General features: G+C 36.4%; 1 protein-coding gene across 2 annotated transcripts in view; it reads right to left on the bottom strand.

Annotated features, from left to right (window-relative positions):
- Window positions 1-12,384, bottom strand: part of LOC23687751 (gamma-glutamyltranspeptidase 1) — a 698,533-nt gene extending 686,149 nt beyond the window's left edge. For both annotated transcript variants that reach the window (XM_021851045.1, XM_021851035.1), the window contains exon 1: window positions 12,145-12,384. In XM_021851045.1, coding sequence (XP_021706737.1) covers window positions 12,145-12,152 — 8 coding nt within the window. In that variant the 5' untranslated portion in view covers window positions 12,153-12,384. The remainder of the gene's footprint in view (window positions 1-12,144) is intronic.
- Window positions 12,385-15,719: the final 3,335 nt, after the last annotated feature.

Here is a 15,719-nt window from a genome sequence, read left to right as displayed (position 1 = left end):
GGCCGGGAAAATTGTGCAACTTCAAGCAGCGCCCTTTCGTTGCCAGTGATAAATATTGTCGATTTCACTCCAAGCCCCAAGTGTGTAAGCTCCCTCAAAGTGTGATAGCAGCTCAGGGTTACGTCGAATCATGATGGTGTTTTTAGTGCACTTATTCCTTGTGGTTCAAAGAACAAGTGCACCGAATACATTGAGATAATCCGATGCAAGCGTGCACCCTTATCACACATTTCTGCACTCCACAAATTTGTGATAGTCCAATTTGGGGTGAAGTGCGCAATAAGTTGGTATGGACACGACACGGTAAAAATAAGCACGATGCCATCAATAGTTCTGCACTTGGATTTGCACTACTGTTAAATCTTGACAATATCAAGTAACAGCACTTGAATTCAACGTTTGCAAGTTTTGATTTGAAAATAAAAAAAAGTTTTATAAACGTTTCAGCCTGACTTAGATTTGTACCTTCAATCTTCGGAGTGCAAGTCTTGTATCTAACCTCGACAACAAATCGCATCTGTTGAATGGAATCGAATTGATGTCAATCACTTTCTACAACGAGCTGTCAATGATTGCTTTCATACAAAAGACATGGTGTTCAAAATCAAAAACTTTTCACTTTAGAGTCCAGTGCTAAGACAGTAGAGCACATCCAAAGTTAAAACTCTTCAAATCATGGTGATAGGTTTTTTGAATTGAGTCAAGTGATCAATCCATTCCATCGAACGTGCTGATTTTTTACCGTGGACTGTTGCACTTCTAAGTTTACCGCGGCTGTCGCTTTTTTGCTGTTGAGATTATGTTTTGTTTTCAGTGTGTGGGGCTAAAAAGTTGCTCATCTTCACGTTTTATGTATACCGTTTAGCATCTCGGCACATTGAGTCGTCGATAGGCGTGTAGTGTATGCACGGACCTATCAATCGTAAGGTTTTTGGTTCAATACCAAGTAGATGCTTTTTTTTTTCAAATTCTGGTTTCTCATAAGACAAATCTACGAATTTCAACCCGATTTCTTGTGACGAATTTTCATAAGCGATATTTAAGTATTTCTATAGGTTATTTGCCTGAGTGAAGGAAGGATTGACGATAAATAGAGCATTGCAATCTTGCCGTTTTTGTTGCGATGAAGCATTGAGTAAGATGATGCAATTAAGCATTGAATGGTGACCGTATATCACCTATTAATGCACATTTCATTGATGAATTAAATCGATGCTACATTGTATTCATAAAATGGAATTAAAGCATTACTGCACGCAAATTGCAGAATAAAAGCAATGATGCATTGCACTCGTTGAATTAAAGTTAAAATACGGTAATACCTTAATACTTGTGGTTACATGGACCGTTCCTCTATCTAGTGAAAATCACAAGAATATTTTAACATTGAAGTAAAACCAGTTTTAACAACTACTTGGCCCCTCCATCCAGAAGTCGGTGATGCGGAAGACGGCTTTGCCACCCACTTTCCTACCAGAGATATGATTATACTAGAGAAACGCGGAGAGGATTTTGACTTTGTTATAAACAATATTTGCAATGACTATCAACAATTGAGGTCATTCAAACAACATTTTAGTGTGGCGTGTCATCCTGTCAGTCGCCATAAGAAACCAAGCTTATCAATGACGTCACTTTCGTATCGCTTTTCACTAACACACATCCATCGTCTCTTTTGCGTAACATCTCTTTGATTCTCATTGAATTTGCTCGATTGGAACCACGTTTGACGGTTCAATTGGAACCTTTGGTTTCAGAATCCGCGCTTCTCTATATATATATTGCGCAGTTCCCTCCTTATTGGACCCCGCACTTCAGAAGTGCGGGCGGGTTCATAAGTGCGGAAACGTCAAACCCTTTGTTTTCGCCGTTGGCGGGGCAAGAAAAGGCAGTGAATAGGCCTATTCACATGACGTTCCAAAACAGCTGATCGGGAAGCTCTTTGACAGTTCTTCTATGAAAATGACAGCCTCGTGTATGCACCGGTCCTCCACCGATGTAAACAAATGCATAGACGGACCTGTCACATGAAAAGGCCTATCGGTTTCGCGCCAACGAAAATTGTTTACGTTTTATCAAAAGCATGTGCTCTCAGCAGGGTTGCTAGTTTGTTTGTTTCATTTGTTTCACGAAAACTTGCTTGTAAAACATTTGTAAAAGTCAGCCATTGAAATAGGCTTGTTCGATTATAATTAATTGTGGCAATGATGCAGTCAAGTGCAAATCTGCATTTGCATAGCAAAACCAGTGTAATTTGTCGCGTAAATGTACATTTGAAGAATTTTCCATTTGCTTAGAAACATATTGGAACCACTGCTTGGTGACCTTCGAAGTGCGATACACAACTTTCCCAATAATCCATTTATCAAAGCAAAGCACAATAAACAAATTCTCTGTTTCCTACATAAAATGCACCGTGATGCCAGATTAAAAAATGACAAAACAGTCGTATACAATTCCCAGTGCTTCCAAATTTATAACTCGTTTATTTGAAGAGCTACTAGATAGTGCTTCCCAAACTTTTTCAACTTTCGCTCCCTTGAGGCCAACATTTATCTGGAATCGCCCCCCTGATATGTGATTTCAATATTTTATGTAATTTGGTGCTGTACGTCAACACATGTCTTTGACTCGCATATCTGCAGAATCATGGTACAAAAACTATTATGCACATTTAAAAATATTCTCTTAAATATCGATATCCCAAAATTATTAGGAATGATGCACTAGGCTGAAATTTATAATAGCAATTTTAACAGTATTTTGCGTGCATTACAGGCTACTGAATTAGTTTTTGATACAAGCTTAGCCCAGTTTAAACTATTTGAATATAATAAATGCATAGGCGCCGTAGTTGACGTAGTTGGGGATTATTATACTGATTTATCATTTGTTCATAATATTACTCCAATAATTTTCAGAAATTGTAAATAATAAATGTTTGACGTTTCAGGGAACGATTGTTTTCATTCAATCCAAAAAAAAACTGAACAAATATATGAAAATCCAGAATGTTTTTTAACTCATATTCCAATGTAATATAAAAAAGAGTATTTTTTCTAACACCAGAAAAATTTGTCTCTAAAATGATTTGTACCATAAGAATTATAAGAAAGAGTGCAACCGAATCTCCTTTTTTTCTGTAAAAAGCTGGATGCCAATGAAAGACATATTAGCTTCCTAACCTCAAAGTTCCCACATAAAAAAATCCATATATAATATTGGGAATTGCCATAAAAAGTACTAAAAATTCTTGTACATTCAACATATGTTGTGTTTTAAATGTTATCTGTTACTAATCATCCAATCTTGTGAAAATCTTAAATACCGACCATTCTTAAAACTCACATGATATTAAAAACCTGAATACATGTATTTGACAATTATCAAGTGAAGTCTATCATAATTTTAAAATAACCCTGATTGGAGATAAAGGTCAGACTCGATTATGCGGAGATTCGATTATCCGGGGACTCGATTATCCGGGATTCGATTATCCGGAATTTTAGACTCGATTATCCGGAATTTGTTTTTGATGTTCTTGTTTTTCAATTTGTATGCATAAATTTGAAATAATTTGATATTGCAATATACAATATGAATGGTTTAGCAGTTTATAACGTATTTAAGAAAAGGGGGGTTTGAAAAAGTGGTTTTATGTATGCCGATCAAATTTTTTTTCTTGTACAAAGATCCTGCTCTTCCTAGAAAAAATTTCTGGCTACGCCACCGCCTCATATAAATAAAATGACGAAAAAAGACAATATTTCAGTTTTTTTGTCAAAGATTTCATTTTTTTTTTCTTAGTGATTCGATTATTCGGAGTGAAAAAAAATCGATACTCCGAATAATCGAGTCCGACATGTATATCGATATAAGGTAAAATATTCCTCGAATTTGTTAAGTTTGGAATTGATTAACCTTCAGATGTGTGTCCTAAAAAAATTATCAGTAATTATTTTTAAATGCTTCCGTGCTCCCCTTTTCGCCCCCTTTCTGAATTTTTCGCCCCCCAAATTCTGTTTTACAAATTTTCGCCCCCTTGAGCCTGAAAATCGCCCCCAGGGGGGCGAATTCGCCCACTTTGGGAATTACTGTACTAGAAAGATGTCTTCTAACGAAATGTTCACTGTTTCATGGCCTAAATTATCAGCTAGGGAGAGATTTTTTTATTAGGGTGCCGGTACCAATAATTGTAATGTACCAGTAGATTGGACTATGGAATAAAACGAACATTTTTCGATAAAAACAACGTGTGCTATTATTGGTAAATAGATCGTCTCTAGTTTAGTCGATTTGCCAAATTTTAGCTTTTTATTTTATCAAAAAGTCATATAAATAAATAAGTTTACGCAAAAAAATGCTCCCTTGCACCAACAGTTGCCGTCGTATTCCAGTAGTTGATCAACGGATGGAAGCAGTTTTTAAAATGGATGTATAAAAATTAAAAAAAAGCCCTAGAGATGACCTTTATGCTTCATTCGAAAGATATTAATTGATATTCCGAGGGAAAAATGTTGAACCTATGTAAAAATTTACCATTTTGTTTAAAATGCCTTGTATCATTCCCGAACGCCTACTACTGGAGTGTAACCGGTGGTCACAATATTCCTATTTGTTGCCTCCAGCACAAAGAAAAAATATTAGTAGAGTTTTCCGTGTATCCTATTTGAGAAGAAGTGAGTGGCAGCTCTCACGGGTCAATCCGACAGGTGGAACACTCACGTTCTAATTTCCCCAACATTCCATCTCTAACTCACTAGTTTGTTGTCAGCGGCTTACGCGTAGCGAAGCGAACGCTTGCTCACTACACGCAGAAAAAAATCACTCATAGGGGTCGTTATGTAAATTATCAAGATACTACAACCCCAAGGTAGGAGGTATTTAAAATGTCAAACTTCGGATTTGGTACGAAGTTTGCCCTCCGTATGTTCAACAATTAGATTAAAACTACTCGGCGGACATCGAAAAACCATCTTTTCTGTTCGAACCATTGGACGAAATAGTAGTGCGCGGCGTGATAAATTCTAAATTTTCTCCAGGAAAATTCCTAGGTGCTAAAAAGTTAAAACCTAAAAATAGTACGGCAGTTAAAATAGTACGGCGAAGAAAATAGTACGTACGTCAAAAATCGAGTTCGCTATTGTGAAGAATTGCTATTGTGCTAAAATCTTTATTGTGATCAGCAAAATCGGAAAAAGGTCCTTATCAAGGGCCTTTTTCTTTTTCATCATTCCGGAACTAGTTCCGGGTATTTCCGCAGGAATCTCCGGTGTCATCAAGGTTGGCTATTTTGCGCACTCGATTGGAAAACCACTAGCCATTGTGGTCGTCCGACCCGTTAGAAGTTCGGCAGAAAAGTTTCCAGCCATCCGATAGGAGTATTAGTGTCGGCCATTTTCTACGGCATCCAGACAATTGAAGGCCGTGCCCCACAAGACTCCATCGTTGAGCCGCAATACCGTGATTCCCAGACCTGTGACTGCAATATCGCCGCTTTGAACCGACGCCCTCTGTAAGCCATCCCGTTCATCAACGCTTGTGTCCCGCCGGCCCGTTTGTCAACTTTCGGAGTAGCAGCTCCCCCGCTAGACCGTCGTAATCCGCACCATTCATCAACGTTGCGGCACCGGCGGCCATTTTGCTAGGATAGCAGCGTCGGAGCATCCGCTCACCTGCTAGGCACCCACAAGACACCACATCCCGTCAACCCACCCTGCAACCACCTCTGCATGCATCAAAGCGACCAGGATCCGCACCCAGGCATGACGATGCCCTCGGCAAGTACTCCCTTAGAAATTGTGACGTCAGATAGGGCCCTATTGGGCAAATAAAACCAATAATGTATTAAGTTGAAAAGGTGGTCGCTGTTTTTCTTAAGAGGCGCATCCTTGAGGTAATAAGCTATATTTTGTTGATTTCGTTTCCCCGTGCTCAAAAGGGAGCAATCAATCCTCGTCTTCCTTTGATTTGGCGAAAAGTTGAGTTTTCGAACAGCCTTTGAGAGAAATAGTTGAAATACTTGGTAAGTACAAATTTTGGAGTTTGCATTCCCCCACTGTGAACAAGTGATCCGTTTGCTCGTGTTCCATTGATAAATGAATGACGTTTTGAGAGAGAGTGTAGGGAAAAGGGAACTTCGTTCCAATTGGAAAAACGACCCTGATCTTATTTTCATTGAGCTAGCGAGTTTCAGGAGCACTAGCGCAACTACTGGAGCACGTGTACCAATAGTGGCTCAAGCGATTTCATGTTAAAAAAATAGTTTTATCACTCTTTTCATATTTTTCCTATATAGTAGAGGTTGAAATCTTTCTGTTGACGTCAAAAGATCTTTGTTAAGGCTTTCCGTTGTTTTGTTATGATTTTTTATAGCTTAGGTAGTCCACATATGGCACCGGCATCCTACTGAATAAATCATTTCCCCATACTAAACTTCAAGTCGCTTGCCGAGTAGCTAAACGATTTTTTAGAATTTTTAAATTTTGCAGGGTTTCGTTTGGGCTTATTTGCTACCATTTGTGATTATGTGCTTTTTCGATTTCGAAAATTTGCCAAAATTGTCCCGGCCTAATGTCAAAGCCTGGAATTTCTCCCAGAGACCCTGCTTTCGGTTATTAGCCTGCCGATCATAGACATAGTCTATATCGACTGGTAAGAACTCTTTCTTGAGCTCCCTAACTAACTCGCTCCATGACGCTATCTCTCCACTGATATTTATGAACCAGGACCTCCTCTTTTTTTAAACAGATGGCTCCCTACAACATCTCCAATTCAGAAAAAAAAATCAGACCGGGCGTTGAATTCCACCTCTTTCAAGAATTCATTCAATCGCCTTCCATTATTCATTTCGTCATATCTCACTGACCATTTATGAATCGGAAATTTATTTCCAATACTCAAAGACCTGCTATTTTCAACTCTCCTTTCGGTTCTTCCATTCACCTTGCTACCGACGTGCTAGTCTTCATCCGAATTTTTCAGCGTATCTAACGACTTATTCCTCTGTTTCAACCAGCCTAAACAATCTACAGACTTTCCCTGAACCTCTTCTAGGTACCTCTTTCTCTACCACCATATTCATCTCAATCTGAGTACTATTGGCTGCACCTGTATGAAGATTCAGCGGTTCAGCAACATTTTGATGAGCAAGTACCGTGATGCGTTACTGTATTGTAAGTTAGGCCAATTGTTAGAAAATTAATTTCGTCGAAGTAAGATTTTTCTCGAAATCCATGCAAGAAACCCTACTTCGGAAGTAGGACGCATTCGAGCGCATCCAGATGCGAATCGAATGCACCACATCCGAAGTGATAACTTATATGTATCTCGCATAGCTTCTAAGAAAAATCCAACTTCGGCGAGGAACCTTTTCTAACTTTTTATCGCGCCGACAAAAGTTGGCTCACTAGCGCCGTTAGCTGTCGGATCTCTAATGCTATCTCTCTTTCTCACTATCCGTCGTCTTCTCAGGTTGGCTACCATCACTCGGTACTAGCTCTTGCCTAATTTGATTCAAACTTTCGTTTAAAATCACCAATTCAGCCTCTCGAACTTCTAGAAGGTGGGAGGTGGGTGAATAATACACGTTGAGAAATTTTGCACATTCGCCAGCAATCAACTCGAGGCTATTCAATTCGTCTTCTTCCTTAGTGTGAGCTTGCAATCACTGCAAAAATGTATGAATCAATTTCGTTTTCTACAAATGATCTGGCGCTTTTCTTGGTAATTTTTTATCCCATTCTGTTTATCGTCACAAACCTCTAACTCATCAACTACCGATTCACTCACAAATTTCATTCTAACGTCCGATTTGCTTTTTTCCTCTTTTAGGTGGCTACGCAATGTTTGTTCCGCAGCGCTACGAGAGATATCCAACGGAAAATCACGGATTTCCATCTCGTACTCCAGCTCATCTGTGGTCAGATGGCCGGGATTCATCGCGTGGTTCCACGATGCAAAATTGGACATCGCCATTTCTTCTCTTACAATTAAGAAAATCTTAGAATACAATTTGAAAAGAAACTAAAAACTGGTGCTTCCACTGAACCAACTTTAAAATCCTAATGATGGAAACACTTCCACTTGTTCGAGAGCTCGAAATAAAATTTGTTAACACTCCTTATCGCAGCAATAAATTGAAAAAATATCCTAGTTTTAGCTCGTTTAGTTTCAATAAACGTTTCGTTCTTGTTTGGTGTTTTATTACTAAGTCTAAAAACCACCAACACTGTTCAAGGTTACGGAATTGACCGCGAAACTCTCCGACTTCTATTCGTATACTTTCATTAAGAGCCAGTTCGCGAGAACCGCAACCCCCTTTCCAGGGAAGTTTTTCCGATCAGGCTGAAATTTTCAGGCATTGTTCTTCTATATAGAGGAAGATGTTTTGCAAAATTTTAGATTTTTATATTAGGGGGAAGTGGGACAAAATGATCCCCAATGATTTCATGTCACTAAACATGCAAAATCACAAAAACTGATATAACTATAGTAAAAGTGCACGGATTGTGTTGAAATTTGGCATGATTACTCTACGTTATATAAACTTAAAGATTGACATGGTATTTGGATTTTAAAAGTACTTCAAATCTAAAAAAATGAGTTTTTCATGAAAATTTTAGTGATTTTCAAATCGATTTTTTTCTTACCAACCGAACTAGGTCAAAAATCTAAATATGACGTTTTGTAGGGCAACTCATGGGCTTTCATTTGAGGTGTAATTCAGATATGCCGTTTCAAAAATTTTCGAAAAAAAATTTTTTTTCGGTGTAGTGTATGAACTTGAGCTATTTTGCCATTCCCGCAACCTTCTTGCATAGAGAGGTTGTATTGATGTTCTTCGATCGAGCTGAAATTTACAGGAGTTGTTTTCCTATATAAAAGAAGTTATTTCGCAAAAATTCAATTTTTTATATTAGGGGGAAGTGGTACAAAATAACCACTAATGATTTAATATAAAAATATATACAAAACCAAGTAAACTGCTATAGCTATAGTAAAAATGCACGGATTTGTATGAAATTTGGTATGTTTACTTTACGTTACATAAACTTCAAAATGATTATGGTATTTGGGTTTGAAAAAATGTTTCAAATCGAGAAAAACCTTTTTTTCTTTGCAAAATTATTTTTTTATCAAATCGGCTTATATTTTGTCAACCGAACTAGGTCAAAAAACTAAATATTAAAAAATTTAAAAAATCCGGACGGTATAAGGAGCGTGTGAAGGCCTCCGATTATATCATACCGTGTTGCCGCTGCCATATCTGAAAGAAATGTCATTTCCTTGCAAAAGTGATTATGTGGATAACAATAAGGCATTGCACCAATGCTTTCGGTCGGCAGTAAGCGTTGTTTCTTCTCACGCTGTTTGGTTGGGAATGAACTACCACATTTTATTAATTTGGGTAATGTTTTGATGGGTTCGATTGGGAGGGCCACATATGTGTGTACCTTATATGATGGTTTGTTTGATAGAGATCATTTTGTAAATAATTGAGTTGAGCTTAGTTTAGACTGACTGCACATATGGCTGTTATGAGACATTGTACTGTTTATATCTTGAATAGAATTTTGACTTTTACCGGCCTTGATGTTCACAAATTTCACGAAAGAGTAAAATTGCATTTTCTCACGAAAATTAGGTATTTTAATTGATTGGGTCATTTTGATTCACTTTTAACTTATGAAAAGTGTACTTCTGCAAAATGTGTACCACTTTGAATAGTAATGAAAACATATTGAAAAACTATAGATTATTATGAGATAGTTGACAAGCTACAAATTGTGCTTATTGTAACTTGGTTAACTGTTTGTCATTGCTATAAATCCGAACACTTCAAAATCGAACAATCAAAATCCGATCAACTTTATTTCAACATAAAATTGTAAAATTGAACCATGCAAAGCTTTTCAAAATCAACTAAATATATCACGCCTTTAATAACTTGTAGAATGCATGTGTTCTGTATTCGTTTAAAAATACAAAAACAAAGCAATGTTTGTGATTTAATTGTTTGGACAGACATGTTTGTGGTTTAAACTGCAATCATCACTGATTTGTTCAATGAATCCGCATTGAACGACGCACAGTATTGTTCTTATTACATATTACTCATGTGTTGATAATGATCAAAGTATTATTTCAGTTTTATTTGAAAATTGTGTACTTACGGCATCTAAACATACGATTCCAATACAATGTCCGGATTTAAAAAATATTTGGCTCCATTCCAGACAGCCTCTTTTTACTATTTTAAACTGTATTTACATCATAATTTTTCAATGTGGTGTCACTAAACTTTTAAACTATAACTTTGTATGTTATTATGTTACAATCACTATATAGAAAGCATATTTTTCATTCAATAATTGTATAAACGTTGTGGGTGTATTCGTTGGCACTATCACTAATACAAGTTCACCACGGAAAATACACCACGTCTGCAGTAACTTTTTCATTTTTATTAATTATTTATAAATGGTTACTGAATTATAAATGCGCGTAAAATAAGTAATCACGTTTAAAACAAGTAAAGAATTAAAATAAACATATTAACCTTCAATTTAGCATTTTTTTTTGTAAATATTATCAAAATGTCCGGATATTGGTACCGTCCGGATTTTGATTCACCACGGTACACCACCAATGAGTCCTTGAGTAGCCCTACAAAACTTTACATATATTGTTTTTTGACCTAGTTCGGTTGACAAAAGATAAGCCGATTTGATAAAAAAATAATTAAGTTTTTTTTTTCGATTTTTAACATTTTTTTCAATCCAAATATCATGTTCATTTTGAAGTTCATGTAACGTAAAGCAAAAATGCCAAATTTCATACAAATTCGTGCATTTTTACTATAGCTATAGCAGTTTAATTCATTTTGAATATTTGTTTTCAAATTAAATCATTAGCGGTTATTATCTGAAGTTTTGCGAAATAACTTCTTTTATATAGGAAAACAATTCCTGTAAATTTTAGATCGATCGAAGAACATCAATACAACCTCTCTATGCAAGAGGGTTGCGGTACTCGCAAAATGGCTCAAGTTCAAACACTACCCCGAAACAAAATTTTTTTTCGAATTTTTTTGAAACGGCATATCTGGATTACACCTCAAATGAAAGCCCATGAGTTGCCCTACAAAACGTCATATTTAGATTTTTGACCTAGTTCGGTTGGTAAGAAAAAAATCGATTTGAAAATCACTAAAATATTTATGAAAAACTCATTTTTCTCGCTTTGAAGTACTTTTAAAATCCAAATACCATGTCAATCTAAAAGTTTATATAACGTAGAGTAATCATGCCAAATTTCAACACAATCCGTACACTTTTACTATAGTTATATCAGTTTTTGTGATTTTACATGTTTAGTGACATGAAATCATTGGGGGTCATTTTGTCCCACTTCCCCCTAATATAAAAATCTAAAATTTTGTGAAACATCTTCTTTTATATAGAAGAACAATCCCTGAAAATTTCAGCCTAGTCGGAGAACATCGATACAAGAAGGGGTTGCGGCTCTCGCGAACTGGCTCTTAAGTTTTGTTCAATTATTGGTAACTAGTCAGACCGTTTACTCACATCCAAGACCACTCTTCAAGAATAAATTGTATTGATTCCCATTCATCAATCGGTTACCTGTTTTGTGTGCTTTAGTTAAGTTCGTCAGCGAAGTCTGGAAGTTGCCAGAGACTTCCGCAAAGACACGCAATCGGTATTCTAGTGTACCCGGGCTCTGATAGTATACGATTTAAAATGAGCGCCGCAAAACAAAGCGCATGAAGAAATGCGCACTTTTTAGATAGTTCTAGAGGTATATCAAATTTTACGTGCAATTTACGATTATGTTAAAGTTTACTGCATACAACGAATTTTGAAATTAATATTTTTTGTTAAATATACAGATCAAATTGGGTACCTCCATGATTCAGATTGGCATAGAGGGCTTTCTTGGCTGAACTATTTGAAACATTGCAATGAGAAGCAACAGTTGAAACATGAGCCCAATAGGTTTTAAAAAAATAAGAACGAAAAATGCCAAGAATAAGATACGGTTCTTTCTCTCACGTAAAAACTGTGTGGGCACAATACTTAAAATATGGGAACAACATTGACGAAAATATAGAAAATGATTTACCTTTCCATTGTATTACAATCAACTTGGCTGGTTCACTGACAATGACTTCAGAAAAGGCTGATGAGTCAAAAGACTTGTTTTGTTAAACTGCAACACAATGCATCTATACTGGATCTCTAGCATTGACGATATCTAATACTAATTTTTTATGTACACAAGCGGTTTGGAACGTAACATCAAACGCAAATAGCACAGACATGCAGTGACACACTGATAAGTCACATTCTATCACCACGAGGAAACGGAAAGAACTGAAAAAGGAATCACGAAACAGATTATTTAAATAGAATTATTTTGTTAGATTTTGGCGCTGTATTAATTCGGACGCGTTGATAACATGATTTGTTAGGGTCTCCTTACCAGTTCAGTACCCATCATTAATTTTTGGGCGCGTAGCAACAAATATTTGATTAATGATTTTTTCTTGAATTTGTTTAAAATCATGCTTTGTTAAAAAACATGATTTTATTTTAAATATGGCGTAATGAGGCCAGGCTGTACACCACCAGCCTGAAGAATGGAAGCACGAGCATGGCAAATCCAATCCCCATCCTTCCCGAAATGATGAAAATCACCTACACTGAAATGAATTTCATTGTAGAAGCTACTGAATCCATGGTAAAATTAAGAACTGCACCAACAATTTTCAACCGACTACATTAATATGTTAACTTTACACTCAAAAAACAGTCCCCTGGATTACACGTGCAGTTGCACATACCTGGTTCGATTTTTCTATTTCATTAATTCAATTCGTATCATATAAGCAGTACATTCTTACAAGGGAAGGTCACGATGGTGTTACACGGGGTTTTCAACCGGACTATTTTTGTTAGATTCTACATGTCAAAATATGAAAAACCCCGAAGCCTTTCGGGTGATGGACCAGTGGTGTAGCCATGAGGGGCTCAGAAAGGGACGATTTTGTACGAATATAATATTATTGATTCAATTGAAAATTTGTCAAAAAGATTTTTCTCAGTATTTATTACGATAGTAATGAACAGAAGTGACACCAATGTATGTTTGTAATATATTTTATGTCATTGGCGTAACTAACATTGAATATGGACACCAAAATAAATTTGGTTTTATTGAAATAGTATACCAACAAGAAACCCATCCCGATTGCGCCTATGGCATGGAAAAAATACATTTTAAACATACATCAATGTAAATTCTGTTCTCTACCATCACAATAAATACTAAAAAAATATTTTTATCAAGTTTCCAATTAGATTAATAATATAACATACGTACAAAATTGCCCCTTTTAGAGCCCCGCCTGGCTACACCACTGGTCCATCACCCGAAAGGCTTTGGGGTTTTTCATATTTTGACATGTAGAATCTAACAAAAATAGTCCGGTTGAAAACCCCGTGTAACACCATCGTGACCTTCCCTTGTTAGCAAATACCTCACATTAGTATGGCTCCCTCTCATTATTTGAGTCACATTCAATGTAAAGCCTGTCCACGTTAAATTTCGGACACCCAAATAATGGCAGCAAAAAAAAGTTACTCATAATTCAACAAAAACAATTGTTTATTTCAAAATAAAAGAGTTATATCTACAAAATAAACAGTTGACAAGGATGTTAATCCTTCTTTCTGTAAAATTCTCGAACTTTCTGTGGTACACCCGCCATCAGTGTCCGAAATTTATCGTGGACAGGCTTTATGTGCAAGCTTAAAAGCACATTGTAAACAAAAATGGCAGCCAAGAAATGTTTTTCGCAGTTTTGCTCTAGAGCTGTAATTACCTGGTTTGTACTTAGCTACAATTGAATGTATATGAGGTAAAAATGGAAAACCTAAAGAATCAAAATCGAAGAAAATATGTTGGTACGGGATTGGATAATCAGCAGCAATGAAACGATACAAATAGATATACAATCGTCATTTGGTGACGATTGTCTACCTGGTTGCATCGGTTGTATAGCTATCTTTTACGGTACTATAATACTCAATTCATCGGAATCAGGAACAAGTTCCAACCTTACATTGTTAAAAAGTTCGGAAGTTAGTTGTGATTTTATTTGAAAATATATCTGATCCATGAAGCAAATCACCCCTTCAAGTTATGTGCATAATAAACACATTCGATGAAAGTGACAAATGAAATGTATGTGTCAGGTTTATTGATTTCATTTGAGTCATCGTGCTTTCAATGCAAACAAAGATTAGCAATAGTGTATTGATTTCGCACATGTGCAAACCCCAATTGCAAAAATCCATGTAGTTTGGCGCATGAATCAAATGGGAACTTTATATTGAGAGTACCAAAACATAGTCAACATCACTACACAAGAAAATATGTTCGGTTTATTTAACCAGAGCTGCAGTACTGTGAATTATATTATCACGACGGCGATATTGAAAACTTCTTAGAATGCGTGTAGATCGCCGCAGGTACTTCGAATTGTGCTGGTGTCTCCTGCGTGATTATTCCTGATTGTCCAAGGCATGACCGCGCAGAAGACACCAGAACGATTTGAAGTACCTGCGGCGATCTACAAGCGTTTTTAAAGATTGTCGGCGCGAGAATTTTTCGCGACACGCATAATATTTATGACTAGAAACATACTTGATTTGACAAGTTTGCATTTTTTATTTCTTTATTAGTATTATTCCAAATATTACATTCATTTCTTATATCTAGGTGTTCTGTGTTAGACAACACTATCATCCTAATTTGAAAAAAAATAAGCTTTTATTAACATTCCGTCAACAACATATTACATTTCATTTGCCGTAGCAGTTCAGAGTTTTTACAGGTGAGTTGATTTCACCTGCTTATAAAAGAAAAAAAAAACGCTTTCGATTTAATTAACCTAACTTAACCTAAATATATAACGCATTAAGGTGAAGATGAATCTAAGCCAAACCTCAAATTTATAAAAGCACAAATCTGGAGAACCGAATACTCGTTTGAGCTGAAATCTTAATCGAATGGTCACCACCAGCTAGCAGTGCTGGGAATGATAATAGTAGTAGGCTTGAATTTCGCGAAAATCACGTGGCTTTCCCAGTACAGTAGTTCAAAAACGTGAATCTCATCAAGTAACTTATTTTGGGTGCATGAATTTTCTAAATCGTTAGTGTCATTGAAGGCTCTAAATGCGGGAAATGCAGCGGGAAATAGAACATTTTTCTACAGTAATTTTGGGTTGCCCTTAGCAACGGGTGTTTTGCAATTTTAAAGGCTCTTTGCCTACAGCAGCGATAGGCGTGAGTTTCACTGGCTTCGCTGACTGCGATTGGCTTTTTTTGGCTACTGTAGAATGAATTTCAGATTTTTTCCCAATCCTGTCAGCTAGTGACCAATCGATTAAGTTTTCAGCTTGAACGAATGTTTAGTTCTCCAAATTTGTGCTTTTTGAAAATTTAAGGTTTGGCTTCGATTCATCTTCACCTTAATCGTGGAACGATTAAGGTAAACGATTTTTTATTTGACATTTTTTCCAATGTTTCAACATTGGATATTCTATTGAGGATTCTATAACATTCCCCAGAAAACCATTCCCCCGAAACCCATTCCCCAGAATTCCGTTCCCCAGAACGAACCATTCCCCA

This window comes from Aedes aegypti, chromosome 1 (assembly GCF_002204515.2).
Source record: "Aedes aegypti strain LVP_AGWG chromosome 1, AaegL5.0 Primary Assembly, whole genome shotgun sequence".
Taxonomy (NCBI): domain Eukaryota; kingdom Metazoa; phylum Arthropoda; class Insecta; order Diptera; family Culicidae; genus Aedes; species Aedes aegypti.
Note: the sequence above shows the minus strand (reverse complement) of the source record. Positions and strands in the feature narration are given on the sequence as shown.